The 20,435-nt window shown below is 52.5% G+C and overlaps 3 protein-coding genes across 7 annotated transcripts in view; all 3 read right to left on the reverse strand.

Annotated features, from left to right (window-relative positions):
- Nucleotides 1-1,713: 1,713 nt before the first annotated feature.
- Nucleotides 1,714-11,109, reverse strand: Pip5kl1 (phosphatidylinositol-4-phosphate 5-kinase like 1). Of its 3 annotated transcripts, none has more exons than XM_036186376.1 (10): nt 10,241-11,102; nt 9,177-9,377; nt 8,030-8,083; nt 7,699-7,853; nt 7,359-7,483; nt 7,026-7,060; nt 6,881-6,936; nt 5,736-5,848; nt 5,341-5,488; nt 1,714-2,308 (listed from the first exon to the last, which is right to left on the reverse strand). In XM_036186376.1, the coding sequence occupies exons 1-10, from the start codon at nt 10,751-10,753 to the stop codon at nt 2,041-2,043; spliced, it is 1,668 nt and encodes a 555-aa protein (XP_036042269.1). In that variant the 5' UTR covers nt 10,754-11,102; the 3' UTR covers nt 1,714-2,040. The 3 variants fall into 3 exon arrangements, with proteins under 3 accessions (XP_036042269.1, XP_036042272.1, XP_036042270.1); XM_036186377.1 differs by lacking the exon at nt 1,714-2,308 and adding an exon at nt 3,763-4,406 and having other exon boundaries at nt 10,241-11,109; XM_036186379.1 differs by lacking the exons at nt 7,359-7,483; nt 7,699-7,853; nt 8,030-8,083; nt 9,177-9,377; nt 10,241-11,102 and adding an exon at nt 7,171-7,249.
- Nucleotides 11,110-12,250: 1,141 nt separating this feature from the next.
- Nucleotides 12,251-15,392, reverse strand: Dpm2 (dolichyl-phosphate mannosyltransferase subunit 2, regulatory). 2 transcript variants are annotated; one of them, XM_036184801.1, is made up of 4 exons: nt 15,324-15,392; nt 14,938-15,027; nt 13,536-13,638; nt 12,251-12,861 (listed from the first exon to the last, which is right to left on the reverse strand). In XM_036184801.1, exons 1-4 carry the CDS (start codon nt 15,324-15,326, stop codon nt 12,803-12,805), a joined length of 255 nt encoding a protein of 84 aa, XP_036040694.1. In that variant the 5' UTR covers nt 15,327-15,392; the 3' UTR covers nt 12,251-12,802. The 2 variants fall into 2 exon arrangements, with proteins under 2 accessions (XP_036040694.1, XP_036040693.1); XM_036184800.1 differs by having other exon boundaries at nt 15,312-15,392.
- A 1,154-nt stretch (nt 15,393-16,546) lies between these two features.
- Nucleotides 16,547-20,435, reverse strand: part of Fam102a (family with sequence similarity 102 member A) — a 31,426-nt gene continuing 27,537 nt past the window's right edge. For both annotated transcript variants that reach the window (XM_036184675.1, XM_036184676.1), the window contains 4 exons: nt 20,188-20,404; nt 19,716-19,837; nt 19,555-19,624; nt 16,547-18,871 (listed from right to left, as the gene is read on the reverse strand). In XM_036184675.1, coding sequence (XP_036040568.1) covers nt 18,826-18,871; nt 19,555-19,624; nt 19,716-19,837; nt 20,188-20,404 — 455 coding nt within the window. In that variant the 3' untranslated portion in view covers nt 16,547-18,825. The remainder of the gene's footprint in view (nt 18,872-19,554; nt 19,625-19,715; nt 19,838-20,187; nt 20,405-20,435) is intronic.

Here is a 20,435-nt window from a genome sequence, read left to right on the forward strand (position 1 = left end):
CTCCAGGCTAGTCTTGGACCTTGCTCAGCCCCACGAATGCTGGGATTACAGGCATTAAGCACCGCCCCCCGGCTGTGCACCGTGAAGTCACTCTGAATCAGTTCCCTGTTCTCATGCCCATGTGCCCATTAGACTCATTTCCATATGCCGATGTTATCACCTTCAGCACCCACATGGTACCCACACATACAAAACAAGGCATGAGAGCCAGCAGTCCTGGGTCTCTGAAGTCTTAGGTCACTTCCCACACATCCTCGGGCCCTGTCAAGGTTCCCAGCCAGAGGCGAGTTGTCACCTTTGTGTGTGACCTCAGGGCTCTGGAAGCCAGACCCCAGAAGATGTGGGAGCAGATTCCAGCTCCTGTTCTGGCCCTTTCTACCTTCCTGCATCCCTGGCGGACACCTATGGGTGACATCAGAAGCTGAACTCTCTCAACTTCCTGCCAACCAAGAACAAATGCCTACACAGAGTAATCATCCAAGAACACCCAGAACAGGCCACGTGTCTGTCTGAAAAGTACCAATTCCTGGAATGTTCCACTGAGGCTAGCCTCTTCTGCCCTCCCTACTTGGCCCTGTCCCCACCAGCCACTTCTCAAAATCTGGCCATATCTGATGGGACAGTAGAAGAGTTATTGAGAGACTTTGCCAGGACCTGGCTGGCCAGTCTGGGGGAGGCACCCCTCAACACCCCTCCCCACACCTCTCACAATGCTACTTCTTGCTAAGATGTTTACTTTCTCCCAATTCCAGGTCCTTTACTGTGCTCTTGGCTTGGAACCTAACAGGCACATGTCTGACCCTTCTGGTCTCAGCTTAGAAGATAAGGCCCCTTCCCTCCTCACACCATCTGTGAGGTGATTTGGTAATGGTTCCTTTTCCTGGGGCTTTGGTTCTAGCCTTCATCCCAATTGTGTATATCCCGGGAGAGAGTCTGTTTTAGGGCAGCTTTCCAGGCAGTGTCGAATGTGGTCCTGAGGTCTATGCATACCATTTCTATTTCACACATTAGAGCAAGGAGCAAGGGTTAGCACCACGCCGGGAAATACAGCCAGGCTCTAGAACACCTTGGAAGAAAAGGCCACTGAGCAAAATTGGATCAGACTGGGGTCAGAGGCCATGCTGCTTTCCCAGAGGAAGGAAAAGCAGTGGTCAGGGACTCTACAGGCTAGTCTAAAACCCCTGGGCTAGCCACTGAAGCCTCCTCATTTGACAGGGGACTGAGAGGTCATTCAAGATCAACAGAGACCTTTGAGGCCACCTCCCCCCACACCTCTCAACCAACTCAGCCTGCCTCTGCTTCATCTTTACCTACTTGTCTCCCAGAGGGGCACTGTGGAGCCTTAATCAGAGCTGGGAATTGGGAGGCCTAGTATCGGGGCTAGTCTTGCTCCTAACCTGCACCTTAAAAACCTCTGGACTTAGGCAGGTGTGGTGGCGCACACCTTTAATCCCAGTACTCAGGAGGCAGAGCCAGATGGGTCTCTGTGAGTTCGAGGCCAGCCTGGTCTACAGAGCAAGATCCAGGACAGGCATCAAAACTACACAGAGAAACCCTGTCTCAAAAAACCAAAACAACAACAACAACAAAACCCTCTGGACTTGTTCCCCCATTGGGACAAGGGGAAAAGGCTCCGCTTTCCCCCTCTCCAGAGTGTGAGGCTAGGGCTCTAGGAGCTGAGTGGTCAAGACTTTTAAGTTCCCAGGTCCAAGGCATGGTGCAGGCTGCTTCCAGCATTTATTGCTGAATATGGTCTCTCTCACCCCCTTCATCCCACGAGCCTCCATTTCTCTGTCTGTAAAAAGAGAATACCAACATTTTTTAATTGTAAATGAGCTAAGGTGGGGGGAGGTCCTTTCTCTAAACAGGGTACAGCACCATCACCGCATAGGGCTGAATAGTTACAGCATTAGTTAGGGGATGCTGCCCTCCTGTGGCTAAAGGAGAAACTGAGGCTTGCTCCTTGGGTACCGCTGGAAAATTGTTGTGGGCTCATGCCCGTTGTCCAGATGAGGAGAACGCAGACAGGTGAGAGTCGAGTCACTCGGTGTGCATCTCCACCCACTGACAGAGGCGACGGGCGTAGAGAGCCGGGCTGACCGTGGAGAAGGACTGTCCTGGATAGCGCATCATTTTCCACAGATGCTCCAGCCGTTTGCGAAGCCCATAGACGGTGGTCAGATCCACCAAGCCCAGAAAATAACGTTGGTCTGGCCCGTCCAAGACATGGAGGGCGTTGGGGACGTTGGGCAGCAGCCGGCGGTTCTGGCCCTCCGGCACCCCTGAGTTGGGTGCACCATGTACGGACCTAGGTGTGGGAATAGGATAAAGCTGTCCCCTCCCAACCAGCGAGCCTAGGAGGCTGAGGAATAGCACACTTGACAGTCAGGCACTGGCCACAAGTGCCTGCTGAGCCCTTGAAATATAGCCAGTGCCATGGGAAATCTCAGGTTCCCATATAAACTGAACTTCAAAGTTAGCAGGGAGGGGCTGGAGAGGTGGCTCAGGCATCTTGCTGTTCTTGTAGAGGACCAGAGTTCTGCTCCCAGCATACACCAAGAGCCCCTCAAAACTGCCTGTAACTCCTGCTCCAAGGGATTCAACGCCATCTTCTGGCCTCTGCAGGCCATGCACACATATTCACACAGGAAATTTAAAAATAAAATCTTTAAAAAAGGCAGTATTGAAAAATAATACAAACGATCTCATCAACTTTTAGGTTGATGAAATAAGATAAAATTTTTAAAAATTTTTTTGGATTTTCGAGACAAGGTTTCTCTGTGTAACAGCCCTGGCTGTCCTGGAACTCACTCAAATTCTGGCCTCGAATTCAGAGATCCGCCTGCCTCTGCCTCCCAAATGCTGGGATTAAAGGCGTGCACCACCACATGTGGCATAATCAAATATATTGATTCAATATTATTATTATTTTTAAAGGTATAGGTTTTTAAATTTATTTTATCTTATGTGCATTAGTATTTTGCCATGGGTGTCGGGTCCCCTGGAACTGGAGTTACAGTTCAGGGCTGCCATGTTGGTGCTGGGAATTGAACCCAGGTCACCTGGAAGTCCAGTCAGCGCTTTTAACCACTGAGCCATCTCTTCAGCCCCCTCAATATTATTTTTTTAATTTTTGGTCCCCCACCCCTTTTAAGACAGGGTTCCTCTGTGTAACAGCCCTGGCTGTGCTAGAACTCTCTCTGTAGACCAGGCTGGCCTCGAACTCACAGAGATCTGCCTGCCTCTGCCTCCCGAGTGCTGGGATTAAAGGCATGTGCTACCACGCCCAGCTACCAGCCCCCCCTTTAAAAAAAAACCTTTATAAATGAGGCTACAAGGGGAAAAATTAATTCTATATATCAAAGACTCAGCAGCCACTTGTGGCCTATGAATGAGACAGGGCTGTAGATTGAATTACGTTGGGGAAGGCCAATTTCAAGCATTTCGGTCATGCAACCTGGCCCTCATCTTGTGTCTCCTAAACCTCTATTTGTGGGTAGTCCAGTTGTAGAAGCCTCATAGAGCTGAAGAACTGAGAACAGTCTAGCCCCAGTTTGTAGACCTGTGATCTCCCTTAAATGTATTCTTAGGAGCAGGTTCCATGGTGGCCAAATCCCAGGAAAAGCAAGTTCAATTTTTCTACCTTGTCCTGGAGGGCACGCTATAGGGCAGTGGTTCTCAACCTTCCTAATGATGCAACCCTTTAATACAGTTCTCACATTGTGGTGACCCCCAACCATAAGATTATTTTCGTTGCCACTTTGTAATTTTGCTACCAGTATGAAACATAACGTAAATATCTGATATGCCGGATATCTGGTATGCAGCCTGAAGAGGTCAAGACCCACAGGTTGAGAACCACTGCTATAAAGCTATATGCTGAGGGCAGGCTCTTGAAGAAAAGACAACCAATGAGAGACAAGCCCCATTACAGTACGGACCAATCAAAATGGGTGGCAGAAGAGCGTGGGCAGGATTAACCTGGAAGCTGGGGAGGTGTGGGGAGCAATGAAAAGCCTATTGGGAAACCTTCAACATGATGACTACCCTATGCACACTGGGAGTGCTCAGCTCCATTAGCAGTTCTGGGAGTGCTCAGCTCCATTAGCAGTGCTGGGAGTGCTCAGCTCCATTGGCAGTGCTGGGAGTGCTCAGCTCCATTGGCAGTGCTGGGAGTGCTCAGCTCCATTGGCAGTGCTGGGAGTGCTCAGCTCCATTGGCAGTGCTGGGAGTGCTCAGCTCCATTGGCAGTGCTGGGAGTGCTCAGCTCCATTGGCAGTGCTAGGTAAGAGCTGGCTTGAATGACACTACTCCATGGATGCTTCTTCAACATCTGATCCAGGCGTTGTTGGGCTGTGACTGTGGGGAGTCTGGATCCTGCTCCAATCTCCTTCACCCCAAAGCCTCTGCCATAGATGGACCAGGAATAGAAACTGCATGAAAGCGGAGGGCATCCTCGTCTTTTACTTCCCGGTCCATGCATAAGACCAATGGGCTTGGGTTCAGGATTGGTGTTATTTGAGACAGGGTCTCACTATGCAGCCCTGGCTGACCTCGAACTCAGAGATCCACCTGCCTCTGTCTCCAAGTGCTGGGATTAAAGGTCTGCTTTAAAGACCACATTCAGCAGGATTGGCCTCTTAAATGACCTTTCTGTTCAAGCACAGGGTGAGCCTTGGAGAAGTGCTATCAGATAGGAGTCTATTGACATCCCTTGCCTGCTCTGAGCTTGATTGTCACACCCAGAAGGTGAGAAACAGTCATGGTCAACATGGAGAGAGTGACAGTTACTTCTACACAGTACACGATGATGATGATGTTAGTGGCCATGACTTTGGAGGTATCGAGACGGAATGACTGGGCAAGAGGGCACAAAACTAAATAGGTCTTGTCCTGCTCAGAAACCTCTGGTGGCCCCATAGGTCCTGCCAGAAAATAGCAAAGTGCTCAAACCATCATTAAAACCTTGTCTGGCCAGGTGGTGGTGGTGGTGGTGGTGGTGGTGGTGGTGGTGGTGGTGACATACACCTTTAATCCCAGCACTCAGGAGGCAGAGGCAGGCGGATCTTTGTGAGTTCTAGGCCAACCTGGTCTACCTTGTCCGGTTAGGGCCCTTCAGTTCTGTCCTCTGCTGTGGTCAATCTGGGTCCATTGCCTCCAGCAGCCACACACACACAAACACACACACACACACACACACACACACACACACACACACACACACACGAGTACTTCCCAGCCTTCAAGCCAGTGCCATGCCACCAGAGGGCAGGGAGTCTTACACTTCACAGCCTCTCTTTCCACACCCATCTTGCCATCACACCCAGAGGCAGAGCTCACCTGACTGTACGGAAAATACTGAAACAGTCCTTTTCATCTTCGTGGAGGAGCTGGAAGGCCACCAGGAGACTGTAATCCAGCACATTGAGGTCCCGCAGGAAGGCAGTGTCCAGCTCCATCTGGCGAAGGAACCAGTTCCGCTGGGGTCCTGTGAGAGCGCCAGACCCCACCTGAGTCCTCCTCGTGTGTTGGCTGCACCTGCACCTGCCCCACAGGTGTGACTGTCCCGGCCATCCCCATCCGATGATTTGCTGTGCACTTCCAGTCATGTAAGACTAGAGCAAGGGTCTGAGTCCTGACTGCTAAGAATTTGGGCAAAGGGCAGTACTAGGGACCCCCTCCCAAATCTCACCCTGAGTGGAGGGAGAGGAGAGAGTGACTACCATGTGACTCACCCAGGTTAATGGTCTTTCCCTGAAAGTTGAGGTCCTTCAGCACCAGGAGAAGGGGGCTGCCCTCAGGGACTGGTTCCACCCAGCGGCTCAGCTCGCAGGCCTTGATGTCATACCTGGGAAGTAGGGGACACACAGAAACCATTGGCAGCAAGAGCTTCTCAGATGATTGTTCCTGTATGGACTAAATCACTATAGATGCACTTCCTGCCACCTCCAAACCTCAGCACCCCCTTAGACTGTGCCCATGTTAGAGATGGAGAAACAGAGGCTCAAGCATCTCTTTAACCTGCCTGTGTCACAGGGTAAGCAAAGAACAGAACAAGGATTTGAACTCAGGCCTTTGCAAGTCCAACCCAGGTGTAAGCCCTGCCTTGCCCGTTTCTTAGTATCTTGTCTGCCAACTTTGTTTGTTTGTTTGTTTGTTTGTTTGTTTGTTTGTTTAGAGACAGGGTTTCTCTCTGTAACAGGCCTAGCTATTCTGGAACTTGCTTTGTAGACCAGGCTGGCCTTGAATTTACAGAGATCCTCCTGCCTCTGCCTCCTGGGATTAAAGGTGTGTGCCACCAATGCCCAGCCATTTATTTATTTCTATGTGCATATCTGAGTGCATGGTGCCCGTACATGACTTGAAAGAGTTGGTTATAGCTTTCTACCATGTGAGTCCTGGGGATTGAATTCGGGTCCTCAGGCTTGCATGCAGGTGGTTTTATTGACTGAACCACGTTACCTGTCCTGTTCTCCAATCCTATTAGACTTCCTCAATTTATTAACTGTAAAATGAAGGTGGCTAGTACAGTGGCCTGTAATCCCAGTACTGGGGAGATAAGGCAAGAGAATGGAAGGCTGGAAACTAACCTGGACTTCGGAGACTGTTTCAAACCAAAAATTAAACAAAAAAGATCTGGAGGGAGATGTAGTGAGCCTAACATGTACAAAACACTGGGTTCTGTCCCAATGGTGGCCCCTCCAAAGATTAAAGAGTACAAACAACTCAAGGCATTTTTAAGAGAAGTGGGTGGCCTACTGAATCTTGGAAAGATCAGTTCTTCCTGGGCCTATTTGGCGGTCTAGCGGGTAAGAATCGGAGCCTCAGATTTCACCTTCCTGTGGCATTGGAACCATGCATCCGCTCCAGATGGACTCACCTCTCAGAGATGCGGCTGGGAGGGTAGAAGACGCTCTGCATGATGATGAAGTACTTCTGGGGACAGGGATGGCGAGTGAGGGAAGCCCGGATCTCACCCTCCAGCAGCCCCCACTGCAGAGACACCTCGCCCCTGCCACACTCACCTTTTTCCCGCGAGCCACACGCAGACTGTGCACTCCTGAAAGAGGACAAGGTATCAGGTGAAGGCTCTAACTCCACAATCGCGGGTCCATGCGACCGGAGTTCCCCGCTCCAGGCCTCCCATCTTTCTTAAGACCCACAGCATACCTGAGCCTGTCACTCCAGTCCCAGACTCCCTTCTGAATCTGTGTCCCTTGTGAATCAGTGCTGTCCTTCCCGGAAACACTGGCCCGAGACTCTCCAATCCCAAATCGGCCACTTTGGGCTCCGCCCCGTCCACAGACCCCTCCCTCCCCAGGCACTTTGCGGTTTAGAACCCTCCTCCTGCCGCGTACCCAGCAACCGTGCCAGCAGCGTGTGTGGGTGCCGCCGCAGGTACTGCACGTAGCGGGGCAGGTGGGCGAGCAGCACCTGCACCTCGTGGCGCCTCTGGGTCTTCAGGAAGAAGCGCTGGTCACGGCTGCCGGTGAGAAAGAGCAGTCACTGTCCAGACTTGGCTGGAGCAGTTCTGACCCAGTCTCTTTCTTGCCCCTACTTTTGCATAAGCATGGATGTGTCTGGCCACCCTCCCTCGCTTCATCCCACCTTCATCCGGCCCTGCTCCTCTCTGCCCATGGCCATCCCGCCAGCCTGGAACCAAGAGCGCTCCCCGCCCCACCCCTGCTGCAAGCTCACGACAGGAAGAAGCTAGCTTTGCTCTTGGAGGTGCTGAGAAATTGAAGGTAGGGGCCACCGGGGCCCAGAGTAGCCTGATAGTCTTCTTCAGCCAGGCCTAGGTATTGCCTCAGACGTGCAAAAGCTGGACCGGCCAGGGTTCCCAGCTCGAAGCCCTGTAGGGGAGAAAGTAGCCCCAAGGGAGTCGATCCACGTGGGTCCAGGTGTATGCAGCTGCCCCTAGTTCGGGAGAGGCAGGATCCTGCAAAGTCCTGAGAACAAGTCAGCACCGCCACTCACAGCTAAGGAGGAAGAAGCCAAGGCAGACTCCAATTCCTTCTGGGCTCCTTACCTCTTCGTGAACCTGGGTCATGACTTCCGAGAAATCCTTCTGGGTGGGAGGTCCCTGCAGGGGTGGGTAGAGGGATTCAGAGAAAGTCAAGGTCTGCCATCACCTACCCAGAGATTTTGAGTACAACACCTGACCTTGTCCATTACTGTAGCAAACAGGGACCCTACGAGTCTTGTTAGCCATTGGGCTTCTGGTTAACCCAGGGCTGGAGGAGGGACGACCTGAGGCAGGGCCCCATGGGGGAGTCTTCAGGACCAGGCTGTGAGTTCAAGCCTGCTACATGCTTTCAAACACTCCTGCTGGCTGTGTACAACCAGATTCCACCCCAGCAGAAGGAAATGTCCCCAAAGTCAAGTGATCTGCCAGGTGTACCCAGGAGAACCAGACTGGGCAAGGTGACCTCTGAGCAGAAACCTGAAGGGGAATGGATTGGAGAAACAGGGTCCTCAGTACTGGCAGTCAGGGGCAGGGCAAGAGGGTTCAGGTGTTTGGAGCCCAGAAATGACATAGATGAGACTGGACAGCCAGCCCAGCCACCAACGGTGTCTTCAGGCTGTACTCAGTCTCAAGGAACCATAGGAGATTTTCTGCAGGTGATGAAGTCAGGCTGTGGTCTAGGGAAGTTCCTCCAGATATTGTGGTTGGACTGTGCACACGTGTGCACACACAAACAACATACAGGCTCACCCGCCTACTGGGTTGCTGAGTTGGCAGTTAGGTGACCCTTTCTGCTGAGCCAGCGTGGCCCAGCCTGACAGGCTCCAGGGAGGATGGGCTGGGTTAGGCTGGGTGGGGGTAGGGTCCCTTGTTAACCCTGCAAGCTAGCAGGGCCTGGGGGGGCCTCAGTAGCCAGTGAGTAGTAACCCCTCCATCCATTATACAGATGGGGATACTGAGGCAGAGAGAGAGAGAGAGGAGAGGGGGGCCCACCTGAAGCACACATCCAATACTTGAAGCAGGGATTCCCTTCATACCTCCTAGGCTTTCCAGCTTCCCACCCCAGAATTTCTGCTTCCTGACCCAAATCCCTGCCTCCCTCTTTTTCATAGGTCTCTCTGATCCCCAGTGTCACAGTATTAGCAAGTCAGATAGCCAGCTGGGTCTCCCTCTTGGGGTTTGAGTGGCATGGGATGGACTGGCCATTCACCTTGGGTGGGTTGTCCATGGAGACCTGGGTGGCAGCCCAGAGACCTTCCTGCAACATCTGTGTCATTCTGTGCAGTTCATGCCCTGGACTGATCTCAAACAGGCCCACTCGATTCTGCTTGTCTCGGAGGCGCAACAAGAAGCCACGGTGACTCCCTGAGGCAATTGGCCTGTTCCCAGCTTCCAGGGAGGGGGCCTGGGTCTGATGGGAAGAGGTACAGGAAACAGAGTGTGTGGTGATGTCTCCAAAGGAAAATGCACAGGTTCCAATCCTATTTTCACTCATTGGAAATCTTCTCTTTATCTTTCTCTTCCTCAGCCATAAAACACAGGGTTAATGCTCCAGCCACTCCCCAGGTGTTGAGGGGCCACATGGCACCTGGCACATGGTATCCAAATAGGATGTAGACAGAGCATGCTTCCCCCCCCACACACACACACACATTCTTTTTTATTTATTCTATGTGCCTTTCACATCAGGGGTCTTGATCCCATTCATTCCCCTGTCCTGCATCTGCCCCAGAGCTTGCCTTCTATAGTCAAGCCCAGTTGAGTCTGACTGACTCTCAAAGGCTGCCTGACCTTAGGTCAATCGGGCCTTTTTCCCCTGGCAGCATTACGGTCTGTTACCCGTTATCTGCTACTGTTGTGTCTGAGCTGCCTTCAGGTGAAGGCTTGCCCGCAGGCGCTAGGATGCTGGCCGATTCATCCTTTTCCTCCTCTGTGCCAGCAAGAAGGGTCAAATGGATGCTGAAATCATACCAGTTGACCCATCGCTAGTGGAAACCCATCATATGCTCAAAGCTGAGCTCTTAACAGCCTTATGGAAGAGCTTATCATCTCCATTTTCCTGAGGAGGAAACTGAGGAAGACCAGGGGAGGCGAGACACCCACCCGATCACCACCCCCTTTATACCTGCACCCATGTGGGGCGTGTCCTGGTCTTCTCAGAGCAAAGTCCCACCCTGACTGAGATGGGGGCGTGTCCACACCTTTGGCCAAGAGGAAGGCGGGACCTGCTCACTCACTCTTCCCTTTTCTGTCCCGGTGAGGTTTCGCACCTACCTCGCGGGGCCCAGGGCTTGGAGCGGCCATCGCCCCCAGCTGCAGCTTCTCTGGCTTTTGCTGTGTCCCTGAGGCCCCGGTGCAGGAATCAAGTTCCACCTCTGCATTGCGAAAGGCCAATCGCAAGGCTCCTATCACGGTTATGCCCAATCCGCGGAGCGGTCTCTGGCCTTGGCCGGCAGATCCCACCTCCGCGGCTGCAGCAACCGCGGGACCCTGGTCCTGGCCGGGCGGGGCCGCCGAGCGTTGACTGGGCTGCCGGAGAATGGGCTTTACGGTCACGGTTGTGCCCAATCTGGGAATGGAGTTCTGGCTTTTGCCCGCGGATTCCACCTCCGCTGATGAAGCATCTTCAGAACTCTCGCCCTGGCTGGACGGGGCCGCTGGGCGTTGGCTGGGGTGCTGGAGAAAGAGCTCTCCTTTCAATTTCCTTCTGGACCGATGGCGTGGTTTTCTGGTGCTGGTTCTGGAGGCAGGTAGCCTAAGTCGTGACCCTCGGATCGTTGTAGACATGAAATTCCCATTGACTGTCACTCTAGTGGAGAAACTAAACGCACAGAAAGAAATGACTATCGCCAGGTCGTACGGAAGTTAGCACATCCTTCCGTAGGATTTGAAGCACCCACTGGGGAGCAGAGCGGTGCCAGATTCCGGAGATTCCGTGGCGAACTAGCTGGAGGGACACAGCTCTAGCCTGATCTTTTAAAAGCATAGACAGGATGATGTCACCCTTGTACTTTAAGCCTCGAGTGACTTCTCTCAGCAGTAGAACATAATTCAAACTCCTCACCGTGGCCCAAGCCATCTGCCCTACTCTAGACTTGACTCCAACACCTGCCTGCCCTGAGCCCGCTGCAAGCTTCCTCCTCTAGGCTTTCCCCTTCCTGTCTGGACTTTTACTTGCCTTGATCCTTCTTGCCACCTTGCAGGACTCTATGCACCTCCCCCTCACTCTGGACCACATGACCTTTATTCTCATCACCCTTGACATGAGCAGAGATTGTCTTGCTCATGTATTGGTTTATTACATCAAACCTCCTAAAATGGGAGTGTCACTAAGGCAGGAACCACATGGACCTCATTTCCTGCCTCAGTGCTTGAGAAGTAAAGACTGGAATGGTGGGAGTGGGGGTGTGTAGGGCCTTGATTCGTCCCCACAAGTAGAAGACCACAGTGGCTGTAGTAATTATAGTCCCTGTCATGCGCCTTGGGACAGTGGGAGGGAGGGACGACCCAGAGGGGATCTAGAGGTGAAGGTGAGAAGGATGTTTAGATATGCTGGCTTAAGAATGTTTATTCATCTTTAAAATTACATATCTATGTGTTGTGTGCATGTGGGGGGGGGGCAGTGGCATCTGGAAGTGTCAGGAGCTGGAATGGCAGGCAGTTGGAAGTTACTTAATGTGGGCATTAGCACTGCTCTGGAGAGCTGCTGAGACATGGTTCCAGCCCGATTTGTACTTTTGAGAAGCTATCAGGAGCCAGAGTGGTAGGGGAAGCGCAGAGCAGAGACTCTCACTTTTTAAGGAAGAGATGGTAGCTCTGTATCCAAAATGGGGCTGGAGAGAGCATGAGAAAAGGGGAGTGAGAACTGGTACAATTTGGGGTTGTGTAGATGAGAGGTGGGGAAGGAGCCATGGTGAGGGCACAAGCTTGCCTAGCACCCACGAACTCTACAGTCAAACCCCAGGTGTGGTGTCCCAACCTTGGAGTCCCAGCCCTGGAGAAATGGAGACAAAAAAAGATCAGAAGTTCAAGGCCATCCTCACCTACATCGTTTAATGCCAGCCTGAGCTACACAAGACCTTAAAAGGTGTGCCAGGCTTCTGTTGACTCCCGAGCTGTGACTTTTACCCAGTCAGGACCATATCTGTCCCAGTTCCTGCTTTACCCATGTCTAGCATAAGGCCAGCACCGAGGCATCACCAGAGGTACCCTCACTGCTCAACCAGGCAATCCCAGAAGCTCCTCCAGCCAGTCTCCCCAAAGCAAGGACGGCAGAGACACAAACACCATGATCAACATTTATTTGTAAGTTTTCCCAAACAGGCCAGCTGGGATCTGGGGTGGCTGCCTGGATATCTCTGGGTTCTGTGGTCTTGTCAGTCTTTCCCTAGGGCTTTCTGGGTCCAGAAGTCCTCATGGGGTCTGGACCAGTGTCAGACAAGAAGGGCTGCCATGTGAAGAGTCAGGGTTTGTACAGAGGCAGGGAGGCTGCACACAGCTTGGACCCTGCTCTGTCTATCAGCACATGACAGGGAGAGAACAGAGAGCGGAACCCGTTGGGAGTGGCAGGGAGCTTTGACTGGTGGGCAGGACCAGCAGTGTTCAGGCCCTGGGCCTGAAGCAGGTGAGGGAGAGGTCTCCCAATCCACCTTCCTCTTGACTTCTGGAAGGACAAGTAAGAGAGGAGGGCTCCAGTTTGTCAGAGTTGTAAGCAGCTCCTCCTCCTGAAGAGGGTTTCATCACAGCCAGGATGACTGTCTTGCAGGCTGTGACCCTTGGTCCCTTCCCTGGAGGAGATATGGAGAAGGCTCTGGTAGTCTCATCCCTGCTGGACCTTCACTGAGCCTTCTTAGTCGCCCTCTGGCTCTTCAGCATCACGTAGGTGATGAACAATCCTGGAATACACAGAGTGAGGATTGGGAGGACTCAAGTGAAGGCTGGATGACCAGGGCAAGATGACCCACATGCAAGGTCGGGCTCCCAAACAAACACCCTGCGGGCGTACCTTCCCAGTCATTCCTTAAGCCACATGACCACTCATGGACAGTCAACCATCACCAAGTGAACACAAGGTCCTTTGTTGAAGGCTTCAGGTTTCACGGGGAATGATCTGCCCATCCATCTACTCACATATCTGCCCTCCTACCTAGCAGCACCCCATCATCCATCCTCCAAGCCACTCTTCTGGCTCAGGGTCACTCTGGTGCTAGAGCTTAGAATGCTGTCATGATGAAGACATAGTCCCCAACCCACAGAAGCAGTAAGAGATGCAAGGGTGACCAGACGGGAGGTAGCTGAGGTGTAAACAGTGAAGATGAAGGTAAGGCTGGCACAGGAAAAGGGAGGCATGCCCTTACTGCCCCAAGAGCCTGAAGCACTGGGAGGACCAGAGGGTCTCTGCCTGTGGCCTTTAAGGAGGAACAGGAAAACCCCAGGGAGAGTTGGGGACAAGTAGCTTCTAAGCAGCTGTACAGCAAGTGCCAAGGTGTGGAAGCACACTCAGGTGAGTGGCCAGCCTTCCAGATATCCTGCCCTGGCTCAGCAGACCTTTGGAGAGGGGGAGACTTACCCACAAACAGGAGTAGCAGGAGGCCTGTGGCCAACGGGATGAGGACAGCATAGGCCCGAGGCAGGAAGTACTTGTGGATGACATGCTGGCTGTCAATGAAGGGCTAGCACCAAGGCGAGAGCTCCGGTGAGTGCTGCTCCTCTTACCCAGACCAAACAGGAAGCCACCCACCCACTCTGTCCAAGGGGCTGAACCCATCGACAGCACTGGGTACTGAAGACCTGCCTTGAGGGCATCCCCAGCCTAGCAAAGAATCTAGGAGGAATGCCCAAGAGGGTCCAGCCTTGGCTCTTCTAGGTGTGGATACGTATTTTGACAAGTCTCACTATATTATCTCAGATAGCCTTGAACTAGTGCCGTAGCCTTCTGAGTGCTGGAAATCATTCTTTTTGTTTCCGGAGGCAGGGTCTCATGACATAGCCCTGGCTAACCCGGAACTTGCTATATAGACCAGACTGACCTCACAGAGACCACCTTCCTCTGCCTTTGGAACTCTAGGTCTTTTTAAGATATTTTTTTTATTTTATGTACATGTGCACATGCGTGCAGGTGTACCTCATCCAAGCCCTGGATCGCCTAACATTCAAGCAGCACTGCTGAGTCAGGCCCTTTGGCTAGATCTCCTGGATGTAATAGATGGTTGTAACTGGCCATGTGAGTGCTGGGACTTGAACCCCCAGTCCTATGGAGGAGCAGCCATTGCTCTTAACCACTGAGCTATCTCTCCAGCCCCCTAATTTTTCTCTCTAAAGGATACTAAGTACTGCAAGATCCCCCTTTTCAAACACAATGCACTTTTAGGCAATAACTAACAAATTTCCCCACATTAAAAAAAAAAAGAGGGGTTGGGTATTTAGCTCAGTGGTAGCGGCCCTGGGTTCGGTCCTCAGCTCAAAAATAAATAAATAAATAAAAATAAAAATAAAAATAAAAAAAGCGCTGGGCGGTGGTGGCGCACGCCTTTAATCCCAGCACTCGGGAGGCAGAGCCAGACGGATCTTTGTGAGTTCGTGGCCAGCCTGGGCTACAGAGTGAGATCCAGGAAAGGCGCAAAGCTACACAGAAAAACCCTGTCTCAAAAAACAAACAAACAAACAAACAAAAAAGAAAGCCTCAAGGTGTTAATAGAATCCACTGGCAATTGCTACACCCAGGAGGTGGGGCTAATTTCACAGTGCAGCAGTTGAGAGGCTTCGCCTTACCCTTCGCCCTGGGTCTCAATCTCATCTATAAAATATAGACACCATCAGCAATCATAGTGGAGATTTCGTGAAATTGGGGCAGGCCGAGCATCCAGCAGTGCTTGGCACGCAGAGCTGCTTAAGGAGTCGTGCTCGGAGTCGGTTTGTTAAGAGATCCAGGACAGGATGAAGGTGGCGGGGGCAGACGGGAGGGCACATACCAAAAGAATCACCCAAGTAGTGTAGTAGGTGAAGATAATCAGGCTGATAGCGACGAGGCCAAATCCCACCGCTTGGTCTGTCCCGGTGGCCTGGAGAAAAAGGAAGGTTCAGCTGGCGAGCTGACTCTACGTGTGAGCGCACCAATGGAGGGTCCGCGCAGACGGTTTCTACCGCAAGCCTCTCATTCATTCAACAGCTGGACACCGGGGCTGACGAAAGTGGCTCTCCGGTTTAGGAAGCCGCGCCGGGCCCCGTGTCACCTGTCCACCAGCGGCCGGGAGAGTGACCCGGGTCCGGAAAGCCCACGCCCCCCAACTCCAAAGGAGTCTCCAGGCCTGACCCCTGATATCCCAAAATCACAGAGGTACCGCACCCCAAGGCTCACCATGTCCCCAGCGTTTCGCCGGAGCAACAGGACATATCCGGTTCCTGGTTCAGGACTTTCCGGCTTGTAAAGCTAGAGTGGTACTCTGGGAGTTGTAGTCCCTGAACCCACCCAGGACGGACGTGCGGGCAAGTTCCCCGACCCCGCCCCCTTTGCACGTCGGGAAATGTAGTTTCTGAAGGGAACTATGTAGCTGGGACTGGTCTGTGTGGCTACAGCACTGTCAGACCCTCCCCAACCAAAAATCTTCCTTTAAACATCACAGTCCCAAGCCAGAGCAAAATGCATCCCGAGGTTCGAAGTCTTTTTTTTCTTCTTCACGTGGGAAAAGTGAGGCTCAGAGAGCCAGTGAAGCAGACCTCAGAATAAAGGCTGTTTCCTGGTCCTGAAATTGTTGGTGGAAGAGACTGTAGAATGATGACACCCCACCCCACCCCCGCGCGCCCCCGCCCTAGAAGAGGTGGGGTCAGACAAGCCAGCACAGATAAGGGTTTCCACTGGCAGAGAGGGAATGATACTCCCTCCCTTATATTGGCTGGTTTCCTTCCCTTCACTGCTCACTTCTAGGTCCTGACTGCCACAGATTTTTGAATGGCCCTGTGTCTGCACCTGAGGCAGCAGCTCTCTCTGACCCCACAGTCCCAGGTATTCTAACCAGTTTTTTCTGTAATTAGCACCCCAAGTCCAGAGTGCCTGAGGGGAATGTCATGGATAAATACACAAGGCAGGGTTTCTCTGTTTAACAGCTCTGGCAATCTTGGAACTTGCTTTGTACAAGACCAGGCTGGCCTTAAACTTAAAAACATCCACCTGCTTCTGCCTACCAAGTGCTGGGATTAAAGGTGTGTGCCACCACCACCTGGTTATGTTCTCTGACCTCTGCTCATGCCCACTCCCTACAAAATAGAACTGAAAAAAAATTTTTTTAAAGCAAAGCTGGGCAATAATGGTGTACACCTTTAATCCCAGCACTCAGGAGGCAGATGCAGGTGGATCTCTGAATTCAAGGACAGCCAGGGCTACACAGAGAAACCCAGTTGGGGTGGTGGGGGTGGTGGTGGTGGTGGTGAGTTTTTTGTTTTGTTTTAAGGGTGTGAGGATAATGACTGGAGACAGGCGTGGCGGCGTGTCACCCTGCATATGTAACATATATGGCTAGCTTCTGTTGATTCGGCGCCCAAGTGAACATTGTAATGAGATAATCAAAAACAAACAACAAAACAGTAACAAAACATCACGTTTAATCCCCCACCCAACACTGACACTAGGCTGATTTCCCATATGACATTATTTTCTACTACAAGCCGAGACGGAGATACAAACAGCCCATGGAATGAGTGCAGCACTAACACTGTTAGAAAGGCAGGAATTGAACAAAAGCAAACCCTCTTCCCCAGTCACCTCCCCACAGAGGAAACCCGCCTTCTTCATCCTGCCAGACCATGCAGAGTGGTCAGTTGTGGGAGTAACCAGAAAAGAATCCTAAAAATATTGTAGATTTTTGTATCTCCCTAGTAGAAACATTAAACTGTCTTTCAAGGTTCCAAACTGGCATTGCATAGACCAATTCCTTTCCAAAAAATATCTCTTAATAGATCCTATCTCTGGATATAGAATTTGAAGTCCAGGTGCTCTGGGCACCCTGTGGGAATCACTGAGCTCAAGTGGACCCTTAGGCTGGAGAAAGGCTTAGTCTCTGGCTTGTGTCAGTGTTCATTTGGTTGTGGACATGTTTTCAGCCCAATGCTTAGAACGGGAGGAAGTGGCATAGTGACCATCTGGTTCAGACCCTAGCTTGGGTTGGTTTGGAGGAGTCCCTCCCGACAGGACCAACTGCTTTGTGTTTGGAGCCCTGGGATTTTGAACTGGACCAAAATAATGCTCCGACTAGGCTGTCACAGACAAGCAAGAGTGCTCACTCCATCTTCTAGGGGTCACCTCACTAAGAAACAGAGCTGCCAGTGTCCCTTAAAGTGCCAGATACCTGCTGGGCAGGAAAGGCCTCTTTGAGCTGAGCAGAACCTTTTCCAGCCATGTTCTGCCCTGCCTCGGCAGCACCTTCTAACATTCATTTCCAAGAGTCATCAGGTGTTTAAAATAATGGCAACAAAATCCCAAGAAATGCTCTGGTCCCAACACCAGGAAGTTCTAAAACCACAGTCTCAACTTTTGTTAGCTTAGGAAGACAGAAACCGGGCAAGGAACCTCCCGACCTGGGGAGTCCAGCTATCCCCCACCCACAGAACAAGTGTCCCACACCCCCTGTCCCCAGCCCTGCTGAGGTGAAGGTGGAGTGAGGAACAGAGGCACCTACCTCCCCTTGCTGGGGGAGGAGGAAACAGAACTGTGAACTCAGGAGGAAAAGGAAAACACCAGCCTGCTGGGTTGATACAAAATGGGTGAAACTTAAAAGAGGTGGGAGTTTATCCAGGGCTGAACTGGCAGCCAGTATCATCCTTTAAGCAAATTACAGGACAGACAGAAAGTGCTAGAGTTGGGGAGGTATCAAGAGGGTGGGTAGTAAGGGGAAGGCCTGAGCAGGGCACAGGACCAGACTACCCAGAAAAAGCATGCCCCTTGCCCCGAGGAGGGCTGAGGCTTGTCTGGCAATAAGCCAGCTCCAGTCCATTCAGTCACAGCCCACCTGGCTGACATGAGAGCAGAGGAAGAGGCCTTTGCTTACCCAGCACAGCTGGGCCCCACCCTTCCCTTCCTGCAGGAAGGCCAGCTGCTCAGGACCCAGCCCTGGGCAGATGGCACCTTGATGCTCAGACCTTTCTAGGCTCTGCTCTCAGGTCTGAGCTGGGGATAATTAGGTCAGGGGCAGTGCCACGCTCCAGCCGGGCTACTGTACCCTATGTCTGGCTGCACAGCAGACAGCACCCTGGAAAAGGACAAGGGCCAGTGGCTGTGCTGGGGACAAGCATGTGCAAAGTGCAGGCTGCAGGGCAGCGGGAGAACATCTGATGAGGGAGGCGGGGTCTGAGGTCTTGGCTCCCAGGAGAAGGCTGCCAGCAGGTCTCCTCAGGACACAGAGGACAGAGAAAGCACGAAGCAGAGGGTCAAAGGTGGCAGGATTCTGGGGGTGGTCCAGCTCCTGAAGGGCAAGGGCACAGGAGCAAGAGCCCTGTTAGACTGGCTGAAGCTGTTGCTCCTGAAGTAAGTAGGTCATGGAGGTGGGGGCAGCCACAAGCACCCCAACATGAAGGAGTGGCTGTGTGCTGGGTCCTCTCTAGTCTGGGCAGTTCTGGATAGCTCCATCTTGCCCTGTTTTCTAGTGGTTCAGAGGACAATATTCACAGTGGCACCCAGGACCAGTGGTTCCAGGGTGGATGAGAGGACAATGGAATGATGCTTTGGGGGCTGGTGTGGCAAGAGTACAAGGAGGCACAGATGCAATGCAGAGCAGATCCGAAGGGGGCAGGTTCCTGCTCCTCCAGGAATGCCGCTGGCCTGGGTACAAGAGATGGCAGGGCCCTTCTTCAGCTGGCCACCTCATCCGTCAATGGCTTTCAATCACAACTGGCTCATAGACTCCAGAGGAGACTCTGCAGGGGAGAGAAAGGTGAGCTTATCCCTCTGATGCTCCAGTTACCAAGCACTCCCCTGGGCTAGGCCCTGTACCTCACATGGATTCACTGCTATCAGTAGCTTACAGACGGGCTGAACTGAGGCCCCAGCGATGTTTTAGTGTTTGCTCAGGGTGACAGAGACAGTATCAAGAGTCAGTGGGGTCCACAGCTGTGCCTGACCCCTCTGGACATCAGCTGTGTACACACCTGGATGTACCACCCTGGCAAGGAGGGGCTATAAGATTTGTTAGGAAGGCAAGAGAATGGAGGTCCCCATGGTTTCCTGCTCTCTCACCTAGCACGGCCCAGGATTGCTGGGAGAGGGTGGCTGTAAGTTCTAGCCTCAGCCAACAGGGGTCAGCAGAGCAGCACAAGACACATCCTTCACAAAGTTGTCTGGCCTCTGGATCCAGAAGTTCAAAGGACATGTTCTTAGCTCCCCAAAACACAAGGACAACCCCTAGGACAGCCCTGTATGCTGGATACTACTGTCTGGCTCAAAGGCCTGGGGAACCGGAAGTCCTGGAGTTCACCACCGAAAAGCCTGCGGGAAGGCATTCTGAAGACACAGTTAGCATGGACTCTGAGGACGTGTGTTCAAAGCCAGGTCAGGGGTCCCTGTGGCTGCCTAACCACACTTCCCTGTCTCCAGCTCCTACCTGTTGGCCAGCTGAATGCCACTCAGTGTGGTGGAGCCGTCACGGCTCACGAATAGCCGAAGGTTACTGTCTGTGGGGACACAAAGGGAGGCAGAGGCTGAGGGCAGGGGTCGCCTCTGGAGGTCACCATGACTCCAGCTGGCTTGGAGTGGGCAGCTCACCCTCAGTATTGCTGCCATCAGTGAAGTCCTGGCTCTGCATTATTTTCTCCACAATGTCATCTGCATCAATGCGAGTATCATCCACCCAGGTTGGGTGGCTCTCCACTGAGTCCTTCTTTCGCCTTGGGGGAGAGGGACAGAACTATGACAGGGCAGCAACAAGGGTAACCCCAGCACCTATGGCACCAGCACATTCTATGCACACCCCACCAGAGGCACGGGTTGACAGCCGAGGACTAAGGTTAAGTAACCTGCTCAAAGCCAAACAGCGTGTATGCAGTGGTTCTAAGGCTCAAATGAGGTCTGCTGTCTACAGACAAATCTGCAGAACCGTGAAGGGCAGCACTGGATAAGAAGGTGCTCTTGTGACCAGCAGTTGGTTAAATCATCACCATTCTGTTGTCCCCACGTGGTCAGATGCAAAGTATAGGGAGGGTTCTGCTTACCAGAGAGTCCCCAAAACTGGACTCACCGAAACGAGCGGTCTGACAGATGCAAGGGCCGTGGGGGTCGTGGGGGCTTCTCAGGAGGACGAGGTGGCTTCTCAGGGGGCCGGTGTTCCCTGTCGGTGCCCTCAGGACCCTCTACAGCCATGCCGAGGCCACCAGAGGTGCTGCTACTAGTGGACGTGTTTCTTCGGTGTGTCAAGTCCGACAGGCTGGAGGATCGAGAGTGCTCCGTGCTGTAGCCTGAGAGGAGGATGTTGGGAAGGTGATTGCA

The sequence above is a fragment of the Onychomys torridus genome, chromosome 4, assembly GCF_903995425.1.
Source record: "Onychomys torridus chromosome 4, mOncTor1.1, whole genome shotgun sequence".
Classification (NCBI taxonomy): Eukaryota; Metazoa; Chordata; class Mammalia; order Rodentia; family Cricetidae; genus Onychomys; species Onychomys torridus.